General features: G+C 42.7%; 5 protein-coding genes across 5 annotated transcripts in view; 4 read left to right on the top strand and 1 right to left on the bottom strand.

Moving 5' to 3' along the window:
- Positions 1–25,908, bottom strand: part of LOC118407668 (tropomyosin-1-like) — a 1,169,601-nt gene that overhangs the window by 526,398 nt on the left and 617,295 nt on the right. The window lies entirely within an intron of this gene.
- Positions 1–25,908, top strand: part of LOC118407610 (zinc finger protein 25-like) — an 865,280-nt gene that overhangs the window by 253,727 nt on the left and 585,645 nt on the right. The window lies entirely within an intron of this gene.
- The window catches only part of LOC118407627 (zinc finger protein 525-like), a 976,997-nt gene that overhangs the window by 374,377 nt on the left and 576,712 nt on the right, over positions 1–25,908 (top strand). The gene's annotated exons all lie outside the window — the stretch shown is intronic.
- Positions 2,931–4,803, top strand: LOC118407623 (zinc finger protein OZF-like). The gene has a single exon (XM_035808128.1). The coding sequence runs from the start codon at positions 2,982–2,984 to the stop codon at positions 4,191–4,193; it is 1,212 nt and encodes a 403-aa protein (XP_035664021.1). The 5' UTR covers positions 2,931–2,981; the 3' UTR covers positions 4,194–4,803.
- On the top strand, positions 5,963–22,205 carry LOC118407693 (DNA-directed primase/polymerase protein-like). The gene is made up of 15 exons (XM_035808211.1): positions 5,963–6,053; positions 7,488–7,558; positions 8,003–8,095; positions 8,594–8,672; positions 9,729–9,826; positions 11,118–11,259; positions 14,634–14,707; positions 15,057–15,130; positions 15,611–15,775; positions 17,239–17,443; positions 17,656–17,774; positions 18,533–18,734; positions 19,361–19,443; positions 19,899–19,945; positions 20,647–22,205. The coding sequence occupies exons 2-15, from the start codon at positions 7,500–7,502 to the stop codon at positions 21,601–21,603; spliced, it is 2,397 nt and encodes a 798-aa protein (XP_035664104.1). The 5' UTR covers positions 5,963–6,053; positions 7,488–7,499; the 3' UTR covers positions 21,604–22,205.

Raw genomic sequence — 25,908 nt, 5'->3', positions numbered from 1 at the left:
TGTGTGTGTGTTAGAGGGAGTGTGTGTGTGAGAGAGGGAGTGTGTGTGTGGGGGGGGGAGATAGTGTGTGTCTGTGTGTCTGTGTGTGAGAGAGGGTGTGTGTGTGTGTGTGAGTGTGTGTGTATGTGAGAGGGAGAGTGTGTGTGTCTGTGTAAGAGAGAGAGTGGGAGAGTGTGTGTGTGTGTGCGAGTGTGTGTGTGTGAGGGAGTGTGTGTGTGAGAGAGGGTGTGTGTGTGTGTGTGAGAGAGGGAGTGTGTGTGTGTGAGGGAGTGTGTGTGTGTGTGTGAGAGAGGGGGTGTGTGCGTGTGTGTGTGTGTGAGAGGGAGTGTGTGTATGTGTGAGAGGGTGTGTCTGTGAGAGTGTGTATGTGTGTGTGCGAGAGTGCGAGAGGGTGTATGTGTGTCTGTGTGCAAGAGGGAGAGAGTGTGTGTCTCTGTGTTAGAGGGAGTGTGTGTGTGTATGAACGTATGTATTTTGTGTTTCCATGTGTATATGTGCGAGTTATAGGATGTAACTATGGTCAATATTGACCAAAGGAGGCCATATAGATATACTACAAAGTACTAGTTGTACTCTATATAGTAGTAATGTGTGTATGCACGTGTGTTCACATGTATCTGTACAATGTATGATGTTATGTTCTTCCTTCCATTTAGCCAAGGGTGCACCCGGGGTAGTCACGTCTACAACAGTACAAATACCAACCCATATTCGCACGTACAGACATATACAAAAACTCTTTTTTACCGCGCACGATACCTGAGTGGAACGCCCTGCCTGGCACGGTTGTAAGTGCTCCCAAAGTTGAGTGCTTCTGTGCCAGGCAGGCGGCCTGCCCGCCCTAACCCGGGACCTCAACTCCCCCCTATGATGCCCCATGCGGGGCCATTTAGGGGTACTCCCATGTAAATGTAGATTTGTGCAAGGAAGGCCTGACTGGCAGTACATTTATAGTGTAGAGAAGTGTACAGTGTCTGGCATGTTCATATGATAAAATTAAAAGGAGTTCTTTAAGTGATTTTCTTTGCTCCAAACCCCATGTATTTATTAATAAAGAAGGAGTTAACGACACCCAACATAAGCATCACTGTCTATGATACCATATATAATACATTATTGCATATAACAAAGGCTATACTAGTACATTAAACGTCCAATGATACAAGTACCTACCCCCCCCCCCCCCCCCAAACACACACGCACTTTCTGCCTAGATTTGAACCAGAAACACGAATGTGTAGCGTACCAGAGAAGCACCACAGTAGGGGAAATTCAATAACTACGAAGCACCGAAGCACAAAAGGTCCACGTCGAGCGGATCAAATAGACGTAAAAGAAGGCACAAACATAAACAACAACAATTATGCATCAGACTACGTTGCAGTAGAATGCGATACCCCAGACGTTATGTAACTTGTACTCTTCAACACAAACTTAGTATGTAACTAACTACCTTTCTGTTACACTGTCAAGAGACCAAACAAAACCAAGGAGGTTAAAATCACCTTGACAAAAGAAAACAAACCTCTTATTTCGGACCCCGCTCGGCGGCCATATTGAAATAGAACAATGACCTCACGCTGACCCAGACGGTCTCAAACCGCAGTTCGCGTCGAACATGGCCGCCGGACAGAACTTGTGAAACTTTTAGAGGTTTGTTTTCGTTTTGTTTAGTTTCTTAGAGCGTAACAGGGAGCACAATGACCATATAGTAAGCTTTGATGAGTACAAACTACATAATGTACGGATTTGTCTGAGGTTTTTATCGAAACGTAGCCGTAACTACGTGTGTGTGTTGGGGGGGGGGGGTACTTTTGTAGCGCTGTAAAAGATATACTGTTAATACTAGTATATTGGGATGCTCAGTCAAAGCCCGCAGAATATGCATCAATTTGCATAAAGAGCCTATATTATCCCACCTGGACCATAGAACAACATGCCTTAAAGAGACATGATCTATCATTCAGTGATTGTGGCCTATAGATTGTGTAACCATATAGGAGCATGCTCTTTTCTGTAAGGCGTAGGCAGTCTGTCTTTTTTCCCGTAACTCGTAGGGAAAACCATCTTATCTACGTAATTCGTAGCGAGGCCATCAAATTTAGCGTAACTGCCTTTCTTGATTAAGCGTAATACGTAGGGGGTTCTTCTGAATTCAGCGTAAATCGTTGTCGGGATGGCCCCATGCAGACCCTCATACAGGGTGTGCTTGTCCGAGCTACGAAAAAATATATATTGGGGGTATCTCCCAGAACTTGGGTTCAGTTTGAGCAATGCAGATTGTAACTAGGGTATGCATGTGGGATTTTCTGAGCTACGGAAATATATTTCGGTATCTCCTCTTGGACTATATGTAAAAAGGTTAGGGTTAGCGTATAGACATTCTATGATATATTTTCCTCTGTATGCCATACAGGGGTTATCACATGTCATGATGATAATACAGAATGTCGTAAGATGAACTAAGTATGATCCCCCCCCCCCCCCTCTACAGAGCAGAAATGGAAGATTCCAACCATAAACATTTTACTGAAGCAGAACTGCGTGTTGGATATCCTGGGAAGGAGATGCATGATACAAAACACCCTGGGAAGGAGAGTGACAGAAGGGAGACCCAGACAACAGACATGGGCCTGCAGCAGGAAACTTGTGATGTGAACTTTCCCCAACCTGACAACACATCAACCTCACAGGTACAGGAGAGCAGAGGTGATATAGGAATGCATGTGGTTAAACACACCGGTGAGAAACCCTACATGTGTGGGGAGTGTGGATACAGGGCGGCTCAAAAGCATCATTTATCCCGACATATGAGAACCCACACGGGAGAAAAACCATTCAAGTGCGACCAGTGTGACTTTTCTGCTGCACAGAAATCCACTTTGGACAACCATACAGTAGCAAAACACACCGGTGAGAAACCCCATATATGTGGGGAGTGTGGGTACAGGACAGCTAACAAGACCCACTTATCCCGACATATGAGAAAGCACACAGGAGAAAAACCCTACAAGTGTGACCAGTGCGACTATTCAGCTTCAGTAAAACATCATCTGATTGACCATCAAATAAGACATTCCGGTGAGAAACCCTACATGTGTGAGGTGTGTGGATACAGGACAACTCATAAGTTTAACTTATCCCGACATATGAGAATTCACACGGAAGAAAAACCCTTCAAATGTGACCAGTGCAGCTATTCTGCTTCAGACAAATCCAAGTTGGACAAACACCTCGCAAAACACGCTGGTAAGAAAGCCTACAAGTGTGACGAGTGTGGATACAGGACAGCTAAAAAGTCAAATTTCTCCAGACATATGAAGACCCGACAGAAATGTAATTTTAAACGAGCAAATCTAATCAAGAACTTTGGTGAGAAACCTTATAGGTGTGGAGAGTGTGGGTACAGGACAGCAAAAAAGGATCACCTGACAGAACATCTGAAAATCCATACAGGTGAAAAACCCTTCATGTGTGGGGAATGCGGGTACAGGACAGCTCATAAGTGTCACCTGTCCGAGCATATGAAAACACACACAGGTGAAAAGCCCTTCAAGTGTGACCAGTGTGATTATTCTGCTGCTCAGAAAACCCACATGGACAGGCATATAGTAGCAAAACACAGTGATGAGAAACCCTACATGTGTGGGGAGTGCGGGTACAGGGCGACTCAAAAGGCACACCTGTCTCAACACATGAGAATTCATACCGGTGAAAAACCCTACAAGTGCGACCAGTGTGATTATACTGTAGCACACAAATCCTCTTTGAATGATCATATGCTGAAACACACGGGGGAAAACCCCTACAAATGCGGGGAGTGTGGGTACAAGACGGCAAAGAAAGCTAACTTATTCCGACACATGAGAACACATACGGGTGAAAAACCCTACAAGTGTGACCTGTGTGACTATTCTGCAGCACAGAAATGCGCCCTGGACCAGCATATGAGAAAACACACCGGTGAGAAACCCTACATGTGTGGGGTGTGTGGGTACAGGGCAGCTAAAATGTCGAATGTGTCTGATCACATGAGAGCCCATATTGGAGAAAAACACTACAAGTGTGATATGTGTAACTACTCTGCTGCTAGGAAATCTCAGCTGTTTGGACATTTGAAAATACATTCAAAAGAAACTAAGTCTACAAGAGGGACAAATGTACAGCCTATGACTTTGTCTCCTGAAATGTGAAAAAAAGTGTTGAAACGAGCCCTTCAGGATCTAGGAGTGACCATCATGTTAACTGTAGCCTAAATCTGTACCTTGTAGTAAGTTGTACCAGTACTTAATCTCCAAGCAATCCCTATGGTTGAAAAAAATTGTATCTAAACTGGTAGAAAAATGAAGCCTAGGTGTGTCTAGGGCTCTGGTATACAAAGATTATTTTGTAGTAAGCAAGTGTACATTTATAGAGGTAGACATATCCAGACACATGTACATACTGGCAAGGATTGTGATAAATGTGTTCAATAGAGATTATCATGCAAAAGCCTCTGTAAAATATCACCTAGGATCAAGGAGGGTATTTAGATGTGGGTTTGAACTAAGGTACTAGTCCCTAGGCATAGATTATGGATTTACTTTTTTAACTTATTTAGAAATTGACTTTTTGTTTTTGACATTCACTGTTGACACATTGGTGATTACATGTGTACCTAACCTTTGTGTCACACCTATAGATTTGCTTGTTTTATTCTTTAATGCATATCAAAGCTGTTCTATGGGGGATTTGTACAAACTCGCAGATGATAGAAATGATTTGTATATTTACAATGAAAATCTGTACTGTCCAAGATGTACTCAAATAAAATGGTTGTGAACAAACTAAAGAGAGTGTTAGAAATGATCCATGTAAGTTTAAAGATGTTGCAGTTAGATGAAGACGGGGGTGGGGGGTACCTGGTCATGAATAAACATACCTACATACTTTTAGATAGCTTTATTGCACAACAATTGTACCGGTACAAAGTATGGCATGTACATAACTACAGTTCTATAACTTAATGCTTATCTATCTAATACAGAAGTTGTAGTATGGGATAAATTTCTTACAGTTATTGGAGGCTTTTACAATCATTTGAGGAATTTCTATGTCTAAACCTTTGATGTACTGTAAATGCAGACATGTCCGCGGTGCATTAATGTTCGTGGTTTTAATTTAAATCCACCGCGAACATTTTTCTATTATGGTATTAGACTGTAGTCTATGGTGTTACCGCGAACTTAAAACCACCGTGAAAAGTCCTTTTTCCCGCTACCGCGAAATTAAATCCCCGCGAACTTAAATGCATTTACAGTATTTTCCTATATCTGCCATGCATGGATTGTCACATGTCATGATGTATTTGAATTTGCACTTCAGATAAAAGATGGCCTGGAAAAATCTCGGTGTTTAGGAAGACTGAAAGTGATTTCATTCACTAAGCAACAACATGAAAATAGGATGTGCTATCATCTAGAGGAGTTCCACCCCTTCCTTATACAGTATGTCGCTTTTGTGAATTTTATTTCGAGGTGTAAAAAGACAACCGAAACTAAGTTGAAAAGTCAGACATTTCCTACACAAACAGGTTGATTTTTTTTAACTAAACAACAAAAGTTATCAATCAAAAGCAAAGACAAAAATGACCACTATTGCATGCCTAGAACGTTAAAAGTAAAGAAATTCTGCAATACCAAGGAGGGATGCAAGGTGGCCAACAATCTTATTAAACATACTAGTCTCTCTCTTTCATATACCCTTTAAAAGACCTAAATAAAAACATACACGGTTGCACGTAACTATAACACCAAAAGCAAATTCCACTTCCGCAATTTCTGGCCAATTTCCACCTTCTCTCGCTTAGCCCCCGGAGTTTACAGTGATAGGTGCACAGGTTGGATGTGAACGCCAGTGTGAGACCGTAACGCAAGGTCTGTCGGGACGGAGCGGGAAACATGGCCGCCAAACTGAGCTGAGAAGAGATGTGAGGGCGACGTTAGGGGCTTGAAACAAAGTTTCTGGGACGAGAAAGAAGACAACAACTACATAATAGCAAGAGGAAAAGACAGGTAACCTACGTGTGCGTTTGTACGTCAATCAGAGTAATTGAAGGTATGGAAAACGTTAAGAAAGCAGCTAGTAGTCGCCCACGATTTTTACGTCTATGAAAAAGTTGTGTAACTTTCTACAACCAGATTGGGGCGATGTTCGATGTCACTTGTGTTCAATCAAAGTATTTTATGAGATTAAATCAACAATAAATCCTCGGTTTGATCAGCTCAATGGCATGATTTCAGGAAGTTATAAAAATGAAGATATTTCGCCATACGAGAGGCCGCCAGTTTGTTTACATCACTAGAAGTAGATTTTGCAAAGTTTGTTCGTAAAATCATGCAGGGAATATGCTCAATCACTTCGTAGTCAGAACGGGATTGTCATGGTCAATTGTGGCGTCAAGATTTTCACCTTACCTCCAACATAATCAGAGATCAGAAAACATGTACTCGCTCAGGAATGTAAATAATATGTCAAAGGTAAATGACCCACAAAAACAAAACCAGTCTGGGCATTATTATCCAAATCGAAACAATTGTCGAGACTGTTTTCTTTTTCGAGGCCTTACCTTTGACACATAACCTATAATTCCTGTCGCCGCACATATGTTATGATCTCTGTCAGAGGGCTTATATTCACTAGTAGAAAAGTGCCAGTTTGTTTACATCTAGCTCGGAGGATCTACTGAAAGTAGAGATCAATTATGGTAAATATTTTGCATGGTTGGTAAAATCATGAGGGTAATATGAAATGATGAGGCAGTCCGTACTAAAAACGGGACTGTCATTTTCAGTTAAAATACATCTGGTGTATCACTTGCAGCCATTTGGTACTCACTGTTTGAGTAATGAGGCTGATACTGTAAATGCATTAAAGTTCGCGGGGATTTGATTTTGCGGTAGCGGGAAAAAGGACTTTTCGCTGTGGATTAAAGTTCGCGCTAACACCATAGACTGCAGTCTACTACCATAGTAGAAAAATGTTCGCAGTGGATTTAAGTTTGCGGTGAAGTGGTCACCGCAAAAACCGCGAACATTAATTCACCGCGAACATTTCTGCATTTACAGTACGTGCTCGAGGCATGGGACCCCCGTTTTACATCTCTTCTGATTAAATTTAAAGACGATTTCGTGAAATTCTTGGTCAGGCTGCAGCATCTGGGCATCCTTGGTGGTCTCCCATCCAAGAACTGACCGAACTGCACGTTGCTTAACTTCCGAGATCGATGGATCGGGAGTATTAAGATTTCCACATTATCTGCAACATTCTCAACTTAATTGACTATAAATTAAAATTCTTTTCATTGTTTACTGCCAGATTCCCATCACCATGTCCCACCAGCCAACTCTGTCCCCCAGGATTACTCGTGTACAGTGTGTTTCTTTCTTTGTTTGTTTGTTTGTTTGTTTGTAACTAAAAATAAAAATCTTTTCCTTGTTCACTCCCAGGTTCCCAGCACCATGTCGCACCAGCCAACTCTGTCTCCCAGGAAACGCAGCCTGGCTCAGATCAGGGAATGGTGAGGTTCACTTGTGTATAGTGTGTTTGTTTGTTTTAAATTTTCTTAAACAATAACAACATCATTTATTGCAGTTTCCTCACTTGACCCTCTTGTCAGTATTTGCACGAACCCTCTGGTGAGGTTCACTTGTGTACAGTGTGTTTGTTTGTTTGTTTGTTTGTTTCGTATACCTGCTAAACTATTAGCTGTGTCTGTATGGCATAAGAGAGACAGAGAGAGAAAAGAAAGAAAGAGATAGAGTGAGAGTGAGATAAAGAGAAAGAAAGAAACTGCCTCAGTTATGTCGGGCTCATACTGAAATAGAAACCCGACAGATTTGTTAGATCTTCTCAAACATGGGACCTCTGCCAAGTGCAAGTCTACTCATTTATCTGTTCATTCACTCATTCATTTACTCATTCATTCCTTCACACTTACAATTGTTTAAACTCCCTTACACAGGAGGAAAGTAGAATGGAAGAAGAAGCTGAGGAGGTTTGAGAAAGCAGAGGAGGAGATAAAGAAGTTTCCGTTAGGACCTCAGTACAAGGCAGGGTGAGGGAGGTTTCTATGCTCAATACTCCCAATAATTCTACTATTTTGCCATACTATTCATGGGACACAGGAACAACGATAAACTCTCTCAGTTCAGACTCTATCCTACTGTTGTATGAGGGTGTATCTTCTATAATGTTACTGATTAACGTACTATGTTGTTACATGTACTACGTTAGTGTTGTAATGTTTTTATTTACTTGTCCAAAATCCTCAGGAATTAGATGTTGATTTGTTATTGTTATTGTCACCTTAACACACGAGAAAACCTGACAGGTTTTTAACTATATGGCTGTTCATAGTTCCACATACCTATCACACATACAAAGTATGAAACCATTTGGCCGACCTCCATCTTCCGGCCTCTGCCTGATTTTCTTAAGCAATGACTCTTAAGATTTGATACTTTTTGCCCATTGTAAGGAAATTGTGATGACTACAAGGCTGCTAATTGAGTAATTTGATCTGCACTGAAATGCTTATTTTCTGCTGTTCCAGGCTGCGGCGCCCCTCCCCCGTGTGGAGACTGTTCCCCAGACAGAAGCTAGCCTTCGATTTCGCACGATGCTGTAAACAGGTTGGTTTGGATATCTGTTATTGTCAGCATTTCTTTTGGCCTCCAAACAACTACTGCGAAAACTTTTCGCAGTAGTTTTTTGGAGTGTTTTAACTTTAAAGATAAAACAATTCTGTACACTGCTAAAGCAGTGAAGCACTTTAGCAGCAGGTAGGCAGTGGTAAATGTAAAATGTATGTCATACCCACTGAAGAAAACAAACATTCCAATGCACAAATGCAACAGAGCTGTCAGAGGTTGAGAAAATTTGGAACAACAAAAAACAACAGCAATCCAAACATGTTAATATGGTCTTCAAGTTATCAATAATACTTAGGGTAACTAGTAGGGTTGCAAAATTTTGCTATTGGCACACAGGTCTTTGTGACACTTATAATAGCTGAAGGCAAAATGTATAATTTATTATTTTACAGTATACGCTGGCCATGACACCAAGTTGAGCACCAAGTTCCAGGGGAATAAGTTTGGTTGTTTAGGCCACATATCAACTGGATGTCAACTGTTGATGGACTATTGTTTCAGATATTAACTTGTTCTTGTGTACCCAGGATGTCCATGTGTTAACCTGTTGTTACCCAGGACGTCCATGTGTTAACCTGTTGTTACCCCAGGATGTCCATGTGTTAACCTGTTGTTACCCAGGACGTCCATGTGTTAACCTGTTGTTACCCCAGGATGTCCATGTGTTAACCTGTTGTTACCCCAGGATGTCCATGTGTTAACCTGTTGTTACCCCAGGATGTCCATGTGTTAACCTGTTGTTACCCAGGACGTCCATGTGTTAACCTGTTGTTACCCCAGGATGTCCATGTGTTAACCTGTTGTTACCCAGGATGTCCATGTGTTAACCTGTTGTTACCCCAGGATGTCCATGTGTTAACCTGTTGTTACCCCAGGATGTCCATGTGTTAACCTGTTGTTACCCCAGGATGTCCATGTGTTAACCTGTTGTTACCCCAGGATGTCCATGTGTTAACCTGTTGTTACCCCAGGATGTCCATGTGTTAACCTGTTGTTACCCCAGGATGTCCATGTGTTAACCTGTTGTTACCCCAGGATGTCCATGTGTTTGCCTGTGAGGTGGAGGGAGAGAGTGAGAACGGACAGAGGAAATATCTGGTCACCACGTACGAGCAGTTCTGGGACATGTACAGGTAGGGTTCTCACGACTTTCTTTTCAAACATGTTTTTTTCCTGTCCGTCTGTAGCAGGGCTCTAGCCAGGTCGAATTTTTTTCCGTCAGCCAATTCCCATTGTCACGAAAACACTATTCCAGGAGCTAGAAAGACCGAACTGAGACCTTGAAAAACAGGTTTTTAATGAGATAATCGTATGCGAAAGGGCGCCAACACACTTCGTCAACAATAATAACAATAGCAAAACAAACAGTTTGTGGCTTTTACGACCGTGGACGGCGTCCCCAAGCCGACTGTAGCTTCCACCAAGTATTTTTGTACGTCAAGGTTGACGGATTGGTTTTATAATTTTTCCGTCACACACAGCAAATTTCCGTCAAATGTCGGAAAAACAGACGCTGGCTAGAGCCCTGGTCGGTGGTATGTTACAGTTGTATATACAGTTAACCTGCAGCCCTGTAAAGTTAGTTTGTAAGTAATTATTATTAAGTACCTTTGTCCTCTTCATCATCATCGGTCGACGTGATCAAACATGTTCGCACATGTTTACACACGACGGGGTGATATACCCTTTCGCTGGCTAATTACAAGACAGGGATGCGCCAGGTCTCCTGTCCGGTTGAATGATGTAAATCACCATATGGCTGATACGACACAAAGGTTCGCCAGGCCTCTGCCCGGGTGATTTGTAGTGAATCACCAACTCCAGACAGAATGGTTTGCTCCATCCACACCGCACTATCGCACATGTGGCGGGTTCTTTAACGTGCATAGGGTGTGACTCTCCCCAAACACGGGACCTCCATTTAACGTCCTATCCGAGGGACGACTCATTTTTCACTTGAGTAAAGTGAGGAAAGTCGTGTAAAGTGCCTTTCCCAAGGGCACAAGACCGGCAACACGGCAGGCAGATTTGAACCGGCGACCTCTCGGTCACGGGCCGAATACACTACCACTGTGCTACGCGGCCCCACTTGTCCTCTTGCTGTATCATTTATCATGTCATTTTGGTGTCAGCCCACAAGGGCTGTGCGCAAAAAATGCAAGAAAATTTGATTGATTGGTTGATTCATTCTTTCATTCATTCATTCATTCATTGTAACATTTCTTCAAAAGCATTTTTTCTAGTTGCTTGAGTAACTGCTATTTGATGTATTCTATAATCTAGATGTCTAACAGTCATTGATGTACCAGTTTCTCATTACTTTCTGTAACATTTTTTCATAAACACTTTTTCCTTAATTTATCAGATACTAACACAGAGAAATTAAAATCATGACATAATTGAAATAATGTTACTTCCCCCCAGTGTTCTCCACCCAAATATGGACGGCCACTTCTACGAGGTCATCCCAGAGGGCGCGACCTGTCACCTCTACTTTGACCTGGAGTTCAGCAAGGTCGTGAACCCGGGGTCAGACGGGGTCGCCATGGTCCAAACTCTCATCAGGGTGGGTCAAAGTTCAACTTCTTACTGCTTAAGGGTGTTTCTCGGATTTCATAGGTGCCAGCGAACAATTGATTAATTATTTTCACTCCGCGTACCGAAGGTACGCTTCGAGTGAAAATATTGTTTTCGTACCGTTTCTTCTTTCTTTCTTTCTTTCTTTCTCCTGTCACGACCTTTAAAGTGTTTCCTCTCCGTCGTTCTTAGCCCGAATGACCTGAAATTTGGCACAAGTGTACCTTGGGTCAATACCCTCAGACGTTTTTTTCGGTTTTTTGATAGATACTTTTAAAATGATTTTATGGATGTTTTTAGGTGGTGTTTTGACCGAACTGTATAATTGTGCCTCCCGTGCCCAGGTATTAAACCCAAGGGACCCGAAATTTGGTATGATAGTGCATGAGATATTTACTAAAAGAACCCTGTTATCATTTTTGGCACAAAATCACTTAAAAATGATTTATAAGCCAATTTGGCGGGGTTTTTCGTCTGCGTTTTCGTCTTCACCGCCTCTGAGCGTCTCACCATATATGGTAAATGACGTAATCACCTTCCCTGTGGTATGACCAGGTGGCCCCGTGCACGTGGTCACCCCTGCTTGCTCTAATTAATATTCATGAACACGCGTCGCAAACGTCATCCGGCGAATGCGGGTGTTGTTGGAATATCTGCTGTTATCAAATTCGTGAACGACGAATAATGACACGGTGTGAGGGCATTGTTCTCAGTGCTATTGTCACCAATTCAAATCAAATTTATTGTCACAAACCTCGACGCAAGCACAAGATACGTTGGCACATTTTAGACAGGAGGCCACCCTCAGTCAAGTGTAGCCTCTACCAGGCTCCACGAATCGGTGGTCTAATTGTAGAAAGTGGACAAATAGAGTCAATAGTATGCTAGGAGAGTCGGCCGGCCAGAGGATTCATTTCAAGTGCAGGATTCACCACAGAACAAGTCATCAACAACAGAGAGAAACAATATCGCAATCCCAGTGCGAAAACCACAATGCCTAAAGCTCAGAGCTGTTTGGCATGGTCGATTTGGCGGTGCTTGAGCCCCGCTGTTACACTGTCCACAATTAAAAGCCGCTCCGCGTCAAAAAAATAGAAGAAATTGGTCAGGAAAAGACAGAAAACACGCCAGATAAGTTAACGTCACATGGCCGAGGACTATAGTTTGCGACTTGCAATTTGCCAGGCCGGCCAACACTTATAGGCCAATTAACTCCAACCAAGAAGGTTATATACTAGGCTTTTATTCCTTGAACTTGGCAAAAGTCCTCTATTCAACCAGGCGGAAGTCTGGTAGTGGCTAATCAACCGCCGCGCGGGTCGCCTTGCTGCCACATGTACACATGATCACATAAAAAAAAATAATGACATATGTATTAGCGTTGAATTATTATTTTTGAGAAGGTTCCGTTTATCACGGAACTGCTGTTGTTTCAGAAATCTCACTGACTTTTGCTTGCAAACACGTAAATTCCTAACTTGCAACTACAGTATTCTCAGCGGCGCTCAACGCGTTCCTACGTTTCACCATTTGTGGTAAACAAAGCCGACAAAAGGGTCCTTGAACACGCAGCTGGCAGGTGCGGCGGGTTCACGGTCTGCTAATTGAATTGTCTCGGTAGCCAATCAGCAAAGACTTCGTACTACTTAGTGGATCACGTGCGCAGTGCCGCGCATAATAAGGTTCTCGAGATCTGTTAGTTTATGTGAAAAATAAATGGAACTTTAAGGTTATAACAGACGTATAATTACTGCAATTGCTGAGTCCTTTTAGACAAAAAGCATACAAAACATTTAGATATATGAAACAGACTTCGTGCAAACATACAGTGGCTAATAATCTTTGTTCATCAATATAATGTCTTACCTGATTAACTCTAGGTATAAAAACGGAATGTGATCCTTTTTGTCTGAATACAATGTGCATAACTTTATATGTATTTGTACTGATAATGTCATTGCAGTTCAGCCATGATATCCAATTGGATTTTTAAAAAAATGCACTTTGCTAAAAACGGCTAATAAGCATATCTTGGTAAAGAGTTAAAAGTGTAGTGAAGTTTGTTTGGAGAGGTCTGCTTGTATGAAGATTAGTTATGCTTGTGACAACCTTGAATAAGTGCAGTAATTGCCCTTGCCTTGTGTAAATAAGCAGGGGAACTTTAATCATAACCACGCTATTGTCTGCTGTGGGTACGTAATACTAACGTTTAGGGTCGCATAACGTGTTAACGCATCTGTAGAAAAAATACAACACAATTTCCGTTTGTGAAATAAAACCTTTTTTCTTGAAGTAAAACGGTGCCTTCTTTGTTAATGTGTGAAACACTGGCATGTTGTGTGCGTGTTGTTATCAAGAAATAAAAATTGGATTACCGTATACATAATAAAAATAGTATAGTAGCAACGTAGTTCCAGGTCATTCTCACATGGGATTTATTTTTTTCAAATTCAATTTTGGAACAGTCCATGTTTGCATAAAGGGGGAGAGCGGAGTGAAAATAGCTGAATTTGCTCCTAAGCAAATGCCGGCCTTTCTAGTTCTGAATCAAACCTTGAATATATAAACATCATCCCCAACAACTTAACCATTGAAACGCCGGTGCAATGGCCTAGTGGGTAGAGTGTTTGCCTTGCATTCGGTAGGTCGTGAGTTCGATCCCCGGCCGAGTCATACCAAAGACTTTAAAAATGGTACATGCTGCTTTCTCTGCTTAGCACTCAGGACTAATGAGGAAGAGTATGGAAGTTAAACACACATCACTACCAGCGGACCAGCCCCCTGCCGTAGTGACTGGCACATGTGTGGCCCAAGGGCTACAGAAATGGAGATGGGCGCCACCCCCCCACGCATCTGTTACTGATGTACGGGCAACTTTAACTTTTAACCACCAACTTAAACCCCCACCCTGAAGAAAATTGTTTGCCCCGTTTACAAATACCTAAAAGCCGACATGGGACATGCAAAAGAATTACAGCTGGTACAAAGCAGCATTGCTGCCTGCGATGCCTTCTGTATTGCATTGTTGCAATTTTTAATTAAGAAAAATAAATTTTGAGATGATGAAGTAAAGTGAAAAGTGCTCTTGCTTCAGTTTTAGCTCACTAAAGAGCTAGTTCTCCACTGGCCGTGACAGAGAGGACAGATGCTATGTACGGTATTGACAGGTTCATTATACAGGGGAAATTCCCCTAGCTCTTTTCCACAAGCACAATGAACAGTGTCTTGTCCTAAGGACCGCAACCCTTTCCAGTAGCGTGCATGTCGAATGAGCAACACATATGGAATCAAACTTTCGGCTCCTACTAGTTGCAGGTCCATGCTAACATCTTACTAAAGCAAGACATCTCCTCTTCCTTGCAGTGTGTGTGCTGGTTCCTTAAGAAGAAGTACAACCTCACCTGTACGGAGGAACATGTGCTCGACCTGGAGTCAAGGTCAGTGCAGTTCTTTTTGTCTCAGTGTTAAGGGCAGCTTTTTCTCTTTGTTTTGTTTGACGCACAAAAAAGTTGCATTGTCAAACTTGTATTATGAGTTTGTTTTTAGCCTGCCCCAAAAATCAACTTAAAACTTTTGACCTTGTTGTCTTCAAATCCATTATTATCAATGCCTTTAAAAAGATGTGTTAAAGGCATGGATGTCTGAAGTGTGCATATCTTGGAAATCACTGTTCCTGCACAAGTAGATCTTCATAAATTCATTGCTTATTTATTTGGCGATACATGTAGATGTGGTTAGTTGCGGTATTATGGTAATGGCTGTTATTATAAATCTGTTTGTTTTTAGCACGGAGGAAAAGTTCAGTCACCATCTGATTTTCCACCTGCCTGGAGCTGCCTTTCAGGACAACATTCATGCAGGTGGGTTTGTTTCTTTGTTTGTTTGTTTATAGTGTTGGACCAGTAGTGCACACTTTTCCAAGATTAGTTGATAGAAGCAAAGTGATTTAACCTCAATTTATTAAACAATCAAATTGTGATTCCTACTTTTTATGGATGCTGCAAAGAAAAGAAGACAGGCCAAACTAGAAAAATGTTTCCCTTTCTTTAATGTTTTCAATCAAATTGTGATTCTTTAATCTTATGGACCATTTGAAGGAAAAGAAAACAGACAAAACTAATTTAACTTGAGGAAAGTTTCAATGTTTTCAATCAGTTTGTGGTTCTTTCATTTGAAGGATCATTTGAAGAGAGAAAGACAGAGAAAACTGACTTAACTTGAAATTTTCCCCTCTCTTCAATGTTTCCTCAATCAAATTGTGATTCTTTCATTCTATGGATCAGTTGAAGAAAACATAGACTAAACTGACTTTACTTAAAGAAACTTTCCCTTCTCTCCAGGCAACTTTGTACACCAGATGTGTGAGAAGCTGTACCTGTGCACTGAGCAGCAGAGCCCCCTGGCAGGTGATGCAGAACTGCAGGAGCTGAGGGAGGCAGTCCCAGGACTGGACCAGCTGGTGATGAAGAACAAGGATGGGGACAGGGTGCTGTTCATAGATGCAGGTAAGCATGGTTAAAGGCTGTGTGACTAAACAAACTTGTACAAAGTGACCTGTTGTCTGTAATGATGACAGAACCATTAAAAACAGTGAACAGAGTTTTTATGTAGACTTCAGGTATATAATGCAGTTGATTTCAAGATGATAAAAAATGTTATTTGGTGGTTGTTCCTGACAAGTAGTTTGGTCGGTTGATTGATATTATGGTAATCCTGGCTTATCCAAGTGCCTATGAATGATACTGTGAAAACTAGACAAGAAAAACAGGGTCTTTTTGTATTATTTCATTTCTTGTGAAACTTTTCAATGGTTGTGAAGAACAAGGATGGGGAGAGAGTTCTGTTTATAGATGCAGGTGAGGGTGTTTTCAGCAGGGTTGGACAAGTCTAAAAGTCTGATCGTCCAAGTCAAGTGAAAGTGTCATTCAGACAAGCATGTGTCCTACCCCACTTGCCCGATCGGGCTTGTAAGAATTTTCCAGGAGTGCGTCCCCCTTACTCCCCACCAAATTTCTCGTTGGTTGCATGTGCTGATGTTGTTTTTTTTTCCCTGGTTCACTGCAAATTTTAAATATCAGGCAAGTGAAAAGTTGGTTTGGGGAAGTAATTTTTTATGTACTTGCTCAATACTAGGACAAGTTGACTTTAGAAAACTTGCCCAACCCTGTTTCAGGGATGTTTTATTTACATTTTGAGAGATCCAATGGCTGTATCAAGTCCATCACCAAATTGAAATTGTCAGGCAATAGAGGTCATGATAGGGCCAGGCCAAGGAAATCCTGGATGGAATGTGTTAAGAGGGACATCAAGGTGTAACTAGGGTAAACCCGCTGGACAGGGTCGCATGGAAGTGTGGTGTGAAGACTAGCTGACTGCTGCCTACCCCGGCATCAGGGATCACAGCAGCAGTATAATGCAATAATGGATACAGCTACTACAGTACAGTAACTATAATTACTACAACTAGGCCACACAAGTTCCATCTTACTGATGAGTAGTGTGTGTACCTAAACTCAATTTCAGGTTCAGGTCCGGACTTAAAGTCCGGACCTGAACCCATCATTGCATATTATTTGCATTTTTTTAGGGGGAGGGGGGTGCATATAAAATTGCATGTTAGCATGAATTGAAATGCAATGTAAAAAATACATGCAAATTTTATACAGCCAGTGTAAACATGAAATGTTTTTGTCTTTTTCCAGTGCAGATTTCACTGTCTATGGAAGGTTTTAGATGGTTTAGAACAAAAAAAGGGAACATAAATGACAAATTGCTTTTTGCAAGTCCGGACTTGGCTCCGGACATTTAGGTTTTTTTTTGGACTTGGACCTAAACTTTTTTAGGTCCAAGTCCGGGCTTTAGGTATGCACCACTACTGATGAGAACCTCAGCAGAATATGTAAGATCTATGAAAATCTGTGTTGTTTACACACAAATTACAGAGGTTGTTGTTGTTTACCCTCTACAGGTGTGTACACAAAGAACAGGAACTTCCGCCTGTACCAGAGCACCAAGCTGGGCAGGCGTGCACCTATGCTGGTCTCTCCGCAGTGCAAGTACAAACTACGGGAGGGGAGCAAGGCATCCTGGGAGGGCAGCAAGGCATGCTGGGAGGGCAGCAAGGCATGCTGGGACCAACAGGTCTTCCTGGAATCCCTCGTGAGCAACGTGAGGTGAGGCAGAGTGTGTCACACAGTTTTTCCATGATGTTGGTACGCCTGTAATGTGTGTACCAACTGAGCATTCCTATGCTGCATAAAAAAACAGAAATGTATTATTATATTAATGATAATAGTAATAAATGAGATCTTGATACAAAAGCACCATCATTTGCTGATTTCTTCAAGCTAGTTATCTGACCTGTGTATTCTGCCGCCTTCTCCAGGTTTTCCCCCGAACTGAGAGTGTTGCGATGTGAGGAGGGGAACAGTTCGTCTGGTAGAGTCAGCACCAGCCGTGAGACTGGAGACAACAGTACAGGGCGGGACAGCACAACTAGGGAAGGTACAGTCTATTTCTGTTCAATATGTAACACAATTTCTCGCTGTCTGGCCAGGACTGATCAGGTCTCCTTCCCCAGAGTTTGTGGCCGTTCAGTTCTAACTCAAGAAAACAATTCCCATAACGACCATTAGGATTTTTTATCACTATGAAACCTGTTCAAACTAGAAGTTCAGGATTCTGTACCACTATTGAAACCAGTCGATTCACACATCCAACCTCATGGGACCAAATCTCACTGCAGCTAGTTACAATGTAACTGCAGCTATTCACAGGCTTCACTGTAGCTATTCACAAAAATTACTGCAGCTTTTTACAAAAAATGAATTTTATGCCCTGCTTTTGTTTGCTCTGGTCTACACCACTTACTCTCAGCCCGAGAGCTTAGATCTACTACATGTGTACTAGAAAAACTTTGCCACATCTTGTATGTATGTCCAGAACTAGAGTGTTTTGCTTTCCTACACAGCTACAGATCAACTGTCGGGTTGCAGCAGCTCCCCATACCCTGAGGTGGATGCCTACATGGTACTGCACGCGAGCAGGGAGGGTGTGTATGGGGTCATCCAGCAGTGGACATACTTCTCAATAAACCTTTCTTCCACATTTACACAGCCACAGACCAGCTGTCGGGTTGCAGCAGCTCCCCCTACCCTGAGGTGGATGCCTACGTGGTACTGCAGGCGAGCAGGGAGGGTGTGCATGGGGGGATCCGGCTGTGGATGCACTTCTCAATAAACCTTACTTACACATTTACACAGCTACAGATCAGCTTTCGGGTTGCAGCAGCTCCCCCTACCCTGAGGTGGATGCCTACGTGATACTGCAGGCGAGCAGTGGGGGCGTGTATGGGGGGATCCGCCAGTGGACGTACTTCTCCCAGGGGGAGGTCCTGATGTATGACATCGCGCACAACCGCTGGTGTGAGAACATCGGGCGGGCACACAGGAGCAACCATGTCATGTAGGTTAAAAGTTAAACCCTTCCCACACCTGATGGTGCATAGGGTGGTGCCCATCTCTGTTTCTTAGCCTTGGGCCACACAACGCAATCACTACAGCAGGGGACTAGTCCACTGGTAGTGGTGTGTGTGTTCAACTTCCATACTCTTTCCCGAATGCTGAGTGCTAAGGAGAGAAAGCAGCATGTACCATTTTTAAAGTCTTTGGTATGACTTGGCTAGGGATCGAACTCACGACCTACCGAATGCAAGGCAAACACTCTACCCACTAGGCCATTGCACCGGTAATTGTCATGTAGGTGGTGTTAACATTTTTTTTTTTGCATGACATATAGTAAACCGTATATTGTCACCTGACCACACTTTGATAAAGGTTGGATATTCTGGTAATAAAATATGTACTATGCCAAATAGCACTTAAGCAACTGGATATGATTTTTGTTAGTGTCACTGTCAAAAGGTAATGGATTCTGCATCTGACCGTTTCTCGTGGTATTCAGTTTCTTGAGTAAGTGCTATTTGGCATTAGTTAGTGTTGCCCTGCAGAAGAGGGCTGAGGACAGAACTAGATGTTATTCAGTGATGTACCAATGTGACTTAACCATTCACTGATGTCTTTCCATTGTAGGTTTGTAGCAGACCTAAAACGGCAGGTGTTGTACCAGAAATGTCACGACCCTGTCTGCCGGGCTCAGAACTACAAGTCTCCAGGTAAAACACCTTTATATCCTTGTTACTTATCAACTCATCTATGAAAAAGGGATTGCTTTTGGCTTTTCTATGTGTGCATGTTTGGTTTTGTATGTGTGTGTGTTGGTGTATTCCAAATTATGCACACATGTATTTCATCATTTTATAACCTTTGCTTTATATATATAGCCTCCTTTGGACATGTCTATAAGTCTATAAGCTGACTCAGGTCTGTTGCAGAGTTCTCTTGCAGGGATTCGCTTTTATCTTTAGAATATCAGCAAGGGCACAAATGTTTTCACCAATTGCAAGTTTTCTGTAAGATCGTGCCAATTTAGTTATAAACAGTGCTAGTTTGAGGTTTTGCAGGCATAAGTACGTGTTGTTTTAGCCATGGGAATTGCTCATTAGCTGTCCTTTCTACATTGTACAAGTAAAAATTAACTTTGTTTCTTGTTTAATCCAAACCTCCCCAGAGAGGCCCCTTCCAGCAGAGGTGCTGCCTGCCTTTATTCTGGAAGAGGTGAGTTGGTTTCTTAGGCCTACGTCACATTTCCATATCAGGGACTGGCCAGGCAGCTTTTGGCGACCAGACAGTATGATATGAAAGACACCAAACTACACAAGATGTTAAGAGAATAGTCGTTTTGCATTTCAAAGAAAGAGGTACCGTGATAGTTCCTGTCAGATTCTCCTGTATTTCCAGTTCTCACCCCTGACTAATGAACAATTCGTGAAGGCCTCCTCAGCAGTCTGATAGATGACTGTAAGCTACATCTCAACCAGAGACTTGAGACTCATGTTAAGGATAAGATACCTAAAGGAAACAGCAGCAAACAGAAGACAATGGGAGGAATTGTACAAAGACGTACACTGATTTGGTCATCAATGACAGTGTATCTTTCTGTCCATCTACAACTAAGAACAGTCATTATTATTTTCGAAAATAATTTCATCAGGTTGGTAGAATATAGGATATAGGAGAATTCTTGTACACAACCAGATTAAAGGTGCTTACGTTTCCGTGTCTATCAGACACCTTCCTCGGCTACATTGGCTACATATAGCAGTGAGAAGCAGAATTTGAGTCAGCAGCTCCGAGAAAGGTGTCTGATAGACACCGAAACATAAGCAAGTAAGTTTAACCTGGTTGTGTACAAGAAGTCTCCTATATCAGTCATTATTATAATTATTAATGAACAATTCCTGACTCCCAAACATCAGGACCAGCTCTGGGACTCTGGAGTGGAGGACGAAGACTTGCTGTCGGCGCTTTCATCTCAGGAAGCAGAGACAGACTCAGATGTAACGTCTTGGGACACGGACAGGCAAGAACCCCCCGAAGTGTCTCAGGAAGTCAAGACAGAGCCAGATGTAGCGTCTTGGGATGCAGACAGGCAAGAACCCTTTGAGGTGTCTCAGGACCGGTCTTGCGGGGCAGTCAAGACATCTTGGGATGCTGAGCAGTGTGAGCCCTCCGACCAAGACTTGCTGGCTGCCATCGACTTGGCAATGACGACAACAGCCAAACGTGATGGAAAGTCTTGGCGTCCTAAGACAGCAGCCAAACGTGAAAGCAAGTCTCCAGTTCTCGCAACAGCAGCCAAACGTCAAGGCAAGTCTCAGGGTGTTACAAGAACAGTTGACGACTGGGAGGTTTCCGACAGAGACTTACTTCTGGCTGCTAATAGTTGCCATGGCAACGATTCCAGGAAAACACTAATAACTGTTGACATCGGGGCACAGAGGAATTGTCATGTTAACGATTCACGAAAAAGAGAAATAACAGTTGACACCTGTGAGTGTGAGGTTTCTGACAGTGACTTGCTTGCAGCTGCAAATTGTTGCCATGGCAACAATAACACAAAGACAAAAACAGTTGTTGGGGCACAGCGACATTACCATGACAACAATTCCAGTAAATTACAAGCAACAGTTGACAAGTGTGAAGTTTCTGATGAAGACCTTCTGACTGCGACACAGGGTTACCATGGCAACCATTCAGGGCAAACCACAAGTGTTGACAGCCGCAAAGGTTCTGTGCAGTGTTGCCATGACGATAACTCAAGGAAAACACAAACAACTGTTGACAGTTGTGAGATTTCTGATGAGGACCTGCTAGTTGTAGCAGCCCAGCCTTGCCTAGATGGGAGTGTAAGTTTTGACCACAAAGCGCTATAGAGATTTTATCTTTTGTTAACAATTGTTTTTTTAGAATGTTTTATCTTGTAAAGATTTTAGTAGTGATATCTTTCATACTTAGATTATTTATTTCTTTAATGCAAATTGAATACTGTACAGATTCTGAAAATGATGCTTCACAATACAACACCAAGGTTTGAATTACGTTTATTTCCATTTTTTCATTGTGTTGTTCATCATACCAAGTCATTATTTTCCCAGTTTGCTCCAGTTTTCACACATTATTTTAATTTACTTCACACATTCAGTTCTTATGATTGTGCTGTGATATACTCAAACCATGTTATATTATTAATAGAAAGCAGGTAAAACAATTATGTTAATTGATCAGTAACGAAATGACATAAAGGTTAAAAATATCAAGAAAAATCATTGGTCCCTTTTCCTGACAACCACAACTTTACATCATTATAAAAAGCTTGTTCACGATTTGAGCTGCTCATGCCCGAGGTCAAAGGTGAATGCTCCTAACACTTTAAACAGTCCACATATATGTTATACTCAATAGACTGACTGACCATTGCAATTCAGTATGCAGTTCAGCCAATGATAGCATGGCAGTTAGCAGTTTGACCAATGAGAGAGTGGTCGCATGTGCTTTAAATATTTTCATTTTTTTTTCATTTATTTTGCACGTTTGTTTTTACAGAGCTGGACAGGGCTATTGGATCATTCTATAAATGCATGTTCAAACGTATTTTGTTAATCATGTCTTGGGGGCCGTCAACTTTGACCTATTACCCATAATGCATCACACTGCGCATACACAGCTTATACTGTGATCCAGCTTATACTAGTCTTCTGTCTTATAGAATATCTTGTTGACAACGTCTTAAAGTCTTCTCTATATTCTCCCCGTTCTACCGGAAGTCGTTGCACTTCTGGCGGATGACGCGCATGTCCGTCTGTATTTTTGTCCGGCGCGAGTCAATCTCGTTGTCCTGCGCACAGAACGGCTGGTCCAGAACGGTCTGGTAACACTGGTACAGCTCCATCTGGACACTGGAGAGGGGAAAATGCAGTTTAGACACAGAGTGAATCCACCAAGCCTCTACCAGACTCCCGCCTGGCCGAATTGGGGACTTTGGCCAAGTTAGGAACAAAAGGCTAGTAGGAGTTAATTGGCCTAGGAGTGTTGACCGGTAAACTGTACTCCTCTGCCATCTAATTCTGTCTTATTGTGGAGCCTGGTAGAGGCTAGACTAGCCTGAGCATCTCTACATTATGTGTTAAGGCTTCTGTTGTGTTCCTGCAAGTTTGAGCAATGTGAAGAACAAAATGTAGGATCACAACAACAGGGTGATTGGCACAGAACGGCTGGCCCAGTACGGTCTGGTAACACTGGTACAGCTCCATCTGGACGCTGGAGGAGTAATGACGGGGAAGGTTTTATCACTTTGTTCCTAGGGTTGGCGTAGGGCATAGATCATTTGCCTTGCATTCGTAAAGGTCCAAACCCCAGCTCTGAATACTAGTGAAAGTCTTTTTTTTTCTAGACTTCAGTTTCCAAAGTCTTGTCACCACAATTATGCGTTTCAACTGTATTTTTTGCTCTTCGGAATTGTTTCAATACCCCAAAACATAAGTCTTTTTTTCCCTGTCTAAGTCATAAGGGGTTCATCATCCTGGTTCCAATTGCAAATGGGAAACAAAATTAATTGTGGGTAGAACAAAAGAGGTCACGGCCCCTGAGACATAAAAGCATGGTCTAGATAAGAACTGTGCAAAATTAGGGGGCTAACTTCACCTTTTACATTTTACCCATAATGCATTACCCTGCTCATGCGCAGTCGGAACCATGAACCACTTTATTTTCCGCTAAAATAATTAGATAGAAACAGTAGAATCTTACCCGCAGAAGAGCGTCTGTCCTGCAGCGGACAGCAGCAGCTCGCCAAGGTCGTTCATGGCGCGGCGGTAGTCATGGAAACACTCCATCAGGGCGCGGCCCCACCTCTCACGGCACTGTTGTCCGGGTGATACTAAATAGAGAAACATAAACAAATAAACATAAATAAACAAATTCCGCCAGGGCACGCCCCCACCTCTCATGGCACTGTTGTCCGGGTGATACTAAATAAACAGGTAAACATAAATAAACAAACAGTCCATCAGGGCACGCCCCCACCTCTCACGGCACTGTTGTCCGGGTGATACTAAATAAATAAACAAACAAACAAACAATCCATCAGGGTGCGGCCCCACCAATCACGGCACTGTTGTCCGGGTGATACTAAATAAACAAGTAAACATAAATAAATAAACACTCCATCAGGGCGCGCCCCCACCTCTCACGGCACTGTTGTCCGGGTGATACTAAATAAACAAGTAAACATAAATAAACAAACACTCCATCAGGGCGCGCCCCCACCTCTCACGGCACTGTTGTCCGGGTGATACTAAATAAACAAGTAAATATAAATAAACAAACACTCCACTAGGTCACGCCCCCAACTCTTACGGCACTGTCGTCCGGGTGATACTAAATAAACAAGTAAACATAAATAAACAAACACTCCATCAGGGCGCGGCCCCAACTCTTACGGCACTGTTGTCCGGGGAACACTAAACAAACAAATAAATAAATAAATAAACGTAAGTAGATAAACAAACACTCTATCAGGGCACGGCCCCACCTCTCACGCCACTGCTGACCAGGGGACACTGAATAAACAAACAAATAAATAAACAAACACTCCATCAGAAAATGCAGTAGTAGAAAAGATCGCTACAAGATGCTACATAAGCCAGGCGTATGCGCCGGATCCTTTCATCAGCAGCACTGATTGATACTGTGTCGCTGTGTGACCTCGACTTTTCATTTCGTTCTTCTCACATATGAAGGACGATTTTGTAAGTAAAACTCTCAAAAGGCCACCCAGAAGGTGGCACAAACGCGCCATGCACAGCCTAGCGATGACAACTTTACCCTTGATTCCTGAAGCGAAGTTGGCCACTTTTTTCTACGTAAGCACGTTGTTATGTTTACACATTGCATATTAATTGTTAGGCCAGATTTCCTTAAATGAGCGTCAAGTTATGTCGGTGTTGGCAGGCTCGTTTTTCATTGACATACCAGAATAGTTTTAGTGTAGCTAAAGAAGTATTTTTTTTACGCCGTCTACACAATGGGTTGTTATCCACTGTGTCTAGGGCACGGTATTGGGAAATGGAGCCCAACCCTTTCATTCCACCGTCTTTTACCAAAATCCGAACAGAAGATAGCACAAAAGCACATCATTTGTGGCATATATGAGTAGATTCGAACTCAGGACCTTCTTATTTGGGCCCAACACTAGGGCTGGGTATCGGTACAGCGTACCGGTACAAAACCGGTTTTTCTTATTGGACCGGTCCAGAAAAACCTGACCTGAAAAAATTAGGTGGACCGGATGTTGGACCGATTAGAAAATTGACAGATTATTTCATCAGGCATTCACACGTTTTAGCGCTTGCAGGTGGTAGAAAATAACAAGAGTGAAGTAGAGTAGAGTTTATAGTAATTTCTACCAAGTTTTACAGCCAATCGTAAAGGTGCAGTTAGCGTTGTAGGATTTTAAAACGCCAGTGTAGGTCTAATACTCCACCAAACAGATTTCTTTGTAGTGAAATGGACCACCGGTATGAGTCATACTGCATTAGGTCCAGGTTCAGGTCCGGACCTGGACCTGAACCGGACCTGGACCTGAATATTCTGTACCGGTACCCAGCCCTACCCAACACCCTAACCAATGTGCTAGCCCGACACCACAACGCTATTGTATAGTGTACCTCTATCAGGCTCCACATGCCGCTGGAAATAGCGGAATAGACACACTAGGGCACAGACTGCAGTTTTGGACCGGCCCGGCCTTTGGTGTGCATGTCATCTTTCTATTTGGCTAATATGTACTATTTCCAGCGACATGAGGAGCCTGGTAGAGGTTGTAGCGTATAGCAAAACCCTCCGAAGGCCGAACAAAAGAAGGTCGCCCAAACGCGCCACAGCTTACCGATGATAGTTTCCTCTGCCTGTGCGCTGTTCCAATCCATGGAGGTATGGGTAAAACCTGACTAAAATCGCGCTCCTAGCGGCCGGCCTTACAGTTGCCACCACCCCAGCCAGAGCAGGCTAGGGGAAAACCCTCCGAAGGCCGAGCAGAAGAAGGTCGCCCCAACGCGCCACAGCTTGCGATGACAGTTTTAATCCAGCCCCTCGCATCCCGCTAATCTCTCCCCTGACAACTTGAGTCCATCCGAGGATCTCTCCCCTGACAACTTGAGTCCGTCCCACTGCCTGATATA

The sequence above is a fragment of the Branchiostoma floridae genome, unplaced genomic scaffold (genome assembly GCF_000003815.2).
Source record: "Branchiostoma floridae strain S238N-H82 unplaced genomic scaffold, Bfl_VNyyK Sc7u5tJ_1439, whole genome shotgun sequence".
Taxonomy (NCBI): Eukaryota; Metazoa; Chordata; class Leptocardii; order Amphioxiformes; family Branchiostomatidae; genus Branchiostoma; species Branchiostoma floridae.
Note: the sequence above shows the minus strand (reverse complement) of the source record. Positions and strands in the feature narration are given on the sequence as shown.